The following is a 7,207-nucleotide window of genomic DNA, read 5'->3' as shown; positions in this document are numbered from 1 at the left end:
GAGAGAGAGAGAGAGAGAGAAGAGAGAGAGAGAGAGAGAGAGACCAGGAAAGAAAAGGGAGATGTGGAGAAACCTGGAGAGGAGAGAAAAGAAGAAAAGAGTCAAGAGATAAAGAGAGAGCAGGAAAGAAGAGACAAGAAGAACAGATGAATAAAGGACAGATAGACCAGGGGACAATGAGAAGAGAGAGAAGAGGTAACAAGAGGAGGGAGGAGGAGAGGAGATACAAAGTGAGAGGAGACAAGGAGGAGAGGAGATACCAGGGGAGAAAAAAAAAGGAGAGGGGTGAGGAGAGGTTAGTAGAGGATAGACCCGAAAGAGAATAAGAAGAAATAAAAAAAAGAGAGAGCGAAGATTGGGAGAGGACAGACCAGAACACAGTAAGAAGAGTTCAGGCGAGACCAGAAGAGTAGAGACAACGAGAAGAGAAATTACAAAAGATGAGATAAAAAGTGAATCGAGGAGAAAAGACAATTGAAGTAAGAAGAAACAATGAGAATAGAGATGTTGAAGGGTGAGAGAGACCACTGAAGAGAAAGATAAGAGGAGAGACGTTGAGTTGAAGAGAGAAGACATGAGGAGACACAATGACATGATGAGACAAGACAAGAGAAATAAATGAGAGGAAGAGGAATCTGAACCCTTTAAAGAACCTGAAGGTCATTTGCACCTACAGGCTTTTTTTTCTTTCCATCTTAATCCGAGCTGGAAGTAGAAAAGGGTTGAATGATTTGTTACATTCAAAACAAGTAAAATCTATAAGTTGTTGTACAGAATCTGTTAGATCTGACTGAGGAGATAAAGCTGATCATTAGCATTCATTTAGAGATTTAGTCCTGTTTCTCCAACACTTCCCATTAAAATGTAATCCCAAGTCTAATAAATCAGTATGATGTCGTTTCTCTGGTATCTTCGGTAAGATTATGAAGCTAGAATTCATGTTTCCTTGCTTCATCAGGACAAGGTGTTCTTGAACATCAGAAAAGTGTTCAAACCCTTTCAGATTTATTTCAAAACAGCTGCTGCCATCTAGTGGAGAACCCGAGTAACTACACCCGAAAGCCTGTAGAATCTGCGAGGAAATGTGTAAGACAGACAGACAGACAGACAGACAGACAGACAGAGCGTCTACCTCAGATGTATTAATGTGTGCAGAGCTACACACGTGTTTTGTCTGTCGAACTTGGCTGCAACAGTTTCCCTCTGACCAACCAATCAGAAGACGGAAAAATGATGACGCTATTCTCATAAAGAGTATATGAAATCTAGAAACAGAGCTATTTCTTAAGAGACTTTGGTAAAAAAAAAAAAAAAAAAAGGCTCTGATTTTGAAGGCTCTGGGTAGATTAGATTGACATGGCAGCACATAGAGTCTGAAATCTGATTGGACAAAATAATCTAACATCCACATACACGTACTGGAAGCAGTGCAACTCTACGACATGAAGAGGAAAAACTGTTGGGAATAAATTTCTACAATTTCATGGAACAAATATTAGAATTTATGGTGTAAATGTAGGTCAGTGCTTCTGATAGTGTTCAGGAGAGAAGACTTTACTGCCCCTGATTACTGCCACTGTTAATTACATTTAAATGAAAATAGAGGGTTTTCGTGTGTAAAGTTCGTTGCTTGATTTGGCCACTAGGGGGCGCAGTTTACCTCATTGCATATTTTTTCTTTTCTTTTTTCCTGTTTACTCCATGATGATCCTTTTCTTTCTTCCTTTGTTTCTTTATTTTATTTAGTTCACTCCTCCTCTCTTTCAGACTCCCAGGAATGCCCGTGATGTGGCAGAGAGGCCAGTGGTGATGTAGATGTTTCCAATTTTTGGTGATTTCCTGTGGCCGAGATTCCACAGTCCTCCTTTCATCAATCTAAAACATCCACACGCTTCCTGTGCTGTGCTGATTGGAGGCTTTTCCTGTATAAACATCATGTAGTGTAATACAGACAGGAGTTCAGCATGATGTTGGAAACACACACACACACACACACACACACACACACACACACACACATCGTTATGATCAGATATCAGCTATATCCAGTGTCAACTTCACATTCCATTTCACATCAGAGTGTTAGAAGAACACAAGGAAGAAGGATAGATAGATAGATAGATAGATAGATAGATAGATAGATAGATAGATAGATAGATAGATAGATAGATAGATAGATAGATAGATAGATAGATAGATAGATAGATAGATCGATGGATTTTTCCATCACTATAGTATTGCATCAGGTCTTTTTGTAACTTCTTGTAAGTGGGAATTGTAAAAATAACCCTGTGGTTTCTTTAGTTAGGGAGTGGAATCATTCTGAGGTCTGTGTCATGTCTCAGTGTCTTCTTCCTCTTTGGTCAGGAAGCTGCACTCCTGCTTGTCATGTAATTATCTAATTAGCTGATCACAGAAGGGTGCAGACAATAAAAAACATCCAGCGAGCAGCAGTCTTGCAACCGGAACATCTAGTTGATGACAAAGACCAGTTCAATCTGACAGAAAGTCAACAGTGACACAACTGCAGTGAAATAAAATCACTGAATTGATGATGCAGCTGTAGGATGATGCGCTGCAGGTTTCCACACAAACAATGCGCAACTCTTTAGCCGTTGATGTGCTGCTGAAACAACTGTCCTGAAACACACACAAAAACCTGAGCGCATCGTATGTCTTCATACACATCCTGTCGACTTTCATTTGTGCAGCTGTGTGTCAGGGTGTGTCTCAGAGGACATCTCCGATGGACACCAAATATGCAGAGGTACATGTGAAACTGCTTAAACACACTTTATACTTAAATACTTGTGGTCTTCTCAAAAGAGCTAGTGCCATATTTATAACAAAATTGTAGCCACTTCCTGTTCAGGATGGATTATAACCACGTCTTTACACGTCTCACTGAAACATTTCGTCATTTTAACGTGTTCATCATATGCCTTTCTAACCGTCTGTCTGTCTGTTTGTCTGACAATCTGTCTGACTGTATATCTTACTGTCTGTCTGTCTTACTGTATATCTTACTGTATGTCTGTCTGTCTAACTGTATATCTTACTGTCTGTCTGTCTGTCTGTCTGTCTGACTATATCTTACTGTCTGTCTGACTGTATATCTTACTGTATGTCTGTCTGTCTAACTGTATATCTTACTGTCTGTCTGTCTGTCTGTCTGTCTGTCTGACTATATCTTACTGTCTGTCTGTCTGTCTGACTGTATATCTTACTGTCTGTCTGTCTGTCTTACTGTATATTTTACTGTATGTCTTCTGTCTGTCTTACTGTCTGTTTATGTCTGTCTGTCTGTCTGACTGTATATCTTACTGTCTGTCTGTCTTACTGTCTGTTTATATGTCTGTCTGTCTAACTGTATATCTTACTGTCTGACTGTCTTACTGTCTGTATCTTACTGTCTGTCTGTCTGTCTGTCTGTCTGTCTGTCTGTCTGTCTGTCTGTCTGTCTTACTGTATATCTTACTGTATGTCTGTCTGTTTTACTGTCTGTCTTTATGTCTGTCTGTCTAACTGTATATCTTACTGTCTGTCTGTCTTACAGTATAAATACTGTTTGTCTGTCTGACTGTATATCTTACTGTCTGTATGTCAGTATTACTGTATGCCTTACCATCTGTCTATCTGTCTGTCTGACTAACTGTATGTCTTACTGTGTGTCTGTCTGTATATCTTACTGTCTGTCTGCCTGTCTGTCTGTCTGTCTGTCTGTCTGTCTGTCTGTCTGTCTGTCTGTATGTCTTACTGTATGTCTTACTGTCTAACTGTCTGACTGTCTGTCTCACTGTCTATCTGACTGTCTGTTTTTCTGTCTGTCTGACTGTATGTCTATGCCTTACTGTCCTGCTCTCTGTTTGACCAGAGTTCAAATTTTGTTAAAAATTAACTGAGTTTGTTCGGAATTTAAGACAGAGCTGATAACAGGGTCAAAATCTTGTATTTAAGAAATAATTTTTTTTTTTTTAATAAAAATAAAGAAAAGGAAGAAAGAAAGAAAGAAAGAAAGAAAGAAAGAAAGAAAGAAAGAAAGAAATGCAAAATGTAAAAAATAAAGAAAGCTTGAAATATAATTGACGAATGAATGAATGAATGAATGAATGAATGAATGAATGAATGAATGAATGAATGATGAGAAATTAAATATATGATGGAAATGAGAATAGCGGTGTTGTGGTGTTTAAGTGTAAAGTCTGTTGCTTCATTTGGCCACTAGGTGTCTCAGTTTTCCTCTCTGCAGAATAAAGTACAATAAACTCATCTGTAACTCCACACACACACACACACACACACACACACAGTCTAAGTGGAGCTGTACGGGACGATCGGGTCCGTCAGCATGGACAGCGCGACTCTGGAGTGGGACCCTGCGGCCGCCGCGCTCCCGATGCGGGGTGAGTTCACATGTGAAGCCCGGGTCCGGTACACGCTGCTCCTAACGGAGAGGGAGCTGACGGTGCAGAAGGTCGACAACGGGCGGCGGAAACCGGGAGCGGTGACCGTGCTGGAGCTCCAGGACTGCATCGGCTGCTGCGCGTACGGAGCGGAGGTCGGGGCGGACACGAGCGCGGGATTCGCAGTGTTCTTCTACACAGTGAGGAGGCGCTGGGCCGGGCTGAGTTCTGCTCAGAGGCGCTGCCGAGTGGAGCTCCGTTTCCGGGTGACAGGGAGCTCGGACCCGCGGACAAACCTGGAGGAAGCGCAGAGATGGGCACGAGCTATCCGGCAGGGCTCCTCACTCCCGACAGGTGCGCTCCAGAACCAGACCCTCCCCCCTGAGGGACATGTTAGTGATCTACACCGAGTCTAGAATGATTTTAGAAATGATACTGTTCTAGATCTTTACATACATATATATACATAAATAATTATTTAACATAAAAAAAGCGAAAAAAGGACAGGAAGAAATGGAAAAGTTTAAAAGTTTAACGAAATAAACGGACTGAAGAAAGAAAGAAAAAAGAAAAGAAAGAAAGAACGATGAATGAATGAATAAATGAATGACCAAAAAAGTCTTGAAAAAGACTTATTTATTATAAAAATAAATTCTGACATAGAATGATAAAATAAAATGAGAAGTTGAAAGAAAGAAAACGAAAGAAAGAAATAAAAAAAGAAAGAAAGAAAGATAGAATGAATGAATGAATGAATGAATGAATGAATGAACAAAAAAGTCTTAGTGAATGAAAGGAAAGAAAGAAAAGAATGAATTATAAAAATAAATGGTGACCTAGAATAATAAAAAAAGAGAAGTGAAAGAAGGAAAGAAAGAAAGAAAGAAAGAAAGAAAGAAAGAAAGAAAGAAAGAAAGAAAGAAAGAAAGAAAGAAAAAAAGAAAAAAAAGAAAGAAAGTGGATGAATGGAAACAGAAAAAAAGAAAGCCTCAGTTATTTATCACGTTAATAAGAAAGGAAGACTCTTCTTAGGACAACCTGCCGATGTTTTTTTCCTCGAACAGAAGTCCATTTTTCTACCTCGCACCTGTAGACTCCACTCACTCACCCTCAGAGTTCGTTACACGTCGGGCCACACTGATGCGCATTGTTCCAGAAACTCTACCCTGTAAGAGTATCTTCATCGCTGCAGAGGTTAAAACTCAACACCGTGGAATTTTCCTGAGTTCAGTGGTGCAGAAACTCTGTTTTGTGGCCCACAGTGAAAGCAGGTGGAGCTCAGTGTCTGCATGCAGGTGTGTAAAAAAGGTCATCAATCCTGCGTTACACACTGCGCTCCAATCTGACATGGAGAAAAAAACGTGTTATCACACTGAAAACGAGTGGAAGCTACACTGTATGTAGAAGAGGGCAGATAGCGCTGAGGTCACAAGTGTTTGAAATATTGTAGATATTATCCTTTACAGTTGCAGTGCTCGTTGGACACTGAGAAGTCGTCTCTTCTCTTTTCTTTTCTTGAGAAATATCCTCGCTCTACAAACCCTTCCATGACACATCGCGAGTGACGCAACGCTGTCAGGTCTCAGCGTGAGGTCACTGTGACACGTCCACATTATGGCTCTGTGGTTTTCTTCTCATGCTGAATTGCTGTGTGGAAAAAAAAGGAGAGTTGTTCTAATTTTGGTCGTGGTTGAGGTTGTTGGAGGAGTGATGTTCAGAAACACTTTGTCGCGATGTGAACATTGAACCCTAAAACTGTTCAATGGATGAACACGGTGCGTTCGCTAGCTAGCTCATAACGAAGCGCATAGCTAACATAGACGTAACCTGGTATTACCATTAGGCCCGATTATGATTGGACAGATTTGCTAATAATTTAGTGCAGTTCATCGTGGAATCAGGGTTCTAATACGTTATGGTTGTACAGGAGCGTGTCACTGTGTAGCAGTTTGGGGGAAAAAACAGCGAGTGGTCTTATCTTCGGGCTTCGAGTTTCCTGTATGAGACACCACAATGTTAGAAAGGATAAAAATACCATGAAAATATCTCTACTTATTCGCATCCGTCTCTTTCCGTGGGCATTCTGAGACAGATCCGGCATGAACTGCTCGCTGCGACCGCACGGCCTTCATCTGTGTTACAGAGCGTCGCAGTGTTCAGCTTTTTTATTACGAGATTAGCAGAAGGACACAACGTTTCACTTTCAGGGACACTGGTTCTTATGTAGGACACATCCAAAGGGTGGAACCATCTCAGATAATATTCATTATCATTTTATTGCCCACAGAAGTGTTGTTTCAGTAAAGTACTGAATTTATTTGATTAAAAAAATAATAATATTGTTAGTTTTACAATAAGAAAAAAAAGGAAAATAACGAATAATATTGATTTTATTAATAATAATTATTATTATACATTTAATCCATTAAATTACATGAATTTATAAAATACATTAATAATTTTTTTGCACATTTAAAGGCAGATTTACAAATAGCTTAAATAAATAAATAAATAATGCAAAATAATAATACAAAAAAAAAAAAGCAAATAAAAAAATTTAACAAAAGCAAAGTTAGGGATTAATATTACAAATACAAAAACGCCCCACAATTTAAAGAATAACAAAAATATTTAAAACTACTTTTTTAGTAGTGCAGAAATTTATAATAAACTTTTAATGGAAGTGTTATAATAGAAATTTTTATAAAGAAAAGTAAACTTGCTTTGGTATGAGAGAAATAAAACCCTGAGACTTGCTGGAAAATAATCAGTCAGCCAGGTAACAGTAGCAGTTTTATTTCCGA

The 7,207-nt window shown here is 39.2% G+C and overlaps 1 protein-coding gene across 2 annotated transcripts in view; it reads left to right on the top strand.

The window, feature by feature from the left end:
* The first annotated feature begins 4,198 nt into the window (after positions 1 to 4,198).
* Positions 4,199 to 7,207, top strand: part of LOC310717496 (sphingosine kinase 1-like) — a 21,089-nt gene continuing 18,080 nt past the window's right edge. For both annotated transcript variants that reach the window (XR_014530853.1, XM_083525630.1), the window contains exon 1: positions 4,199 to 4,757. Coding sequence is in view for 1 of the 2 variants with exons in the window: in XM_083525630.1 (XP_083381756.1) it covers positions 4,349 to 4,757 (409 nt within the window). In the remaining variant the exon portion in view is untranslated. The remainder of the gene's footprint in view (positions 4,758 to 7,207) is intronic.

The sequence above is a fragment of the Silurus aristotelis genome (assembly GCF_946808225.1).
Source record: "Silurus aristotelis genome assembly, chromosome: 2".
In the NCBI taxonomy this organism is placed as follows: domain Eukaryota; kingdom Metazoa; phylum Chordata; class Actinopteri; order Siluriformes; family Siluridae; genus Silurus; species Silurus aristotelis.
Note: the sequence above shows the minus strand (reverse complement) of the source record. Positions and strands in the feature narration are given on the sequence as shown.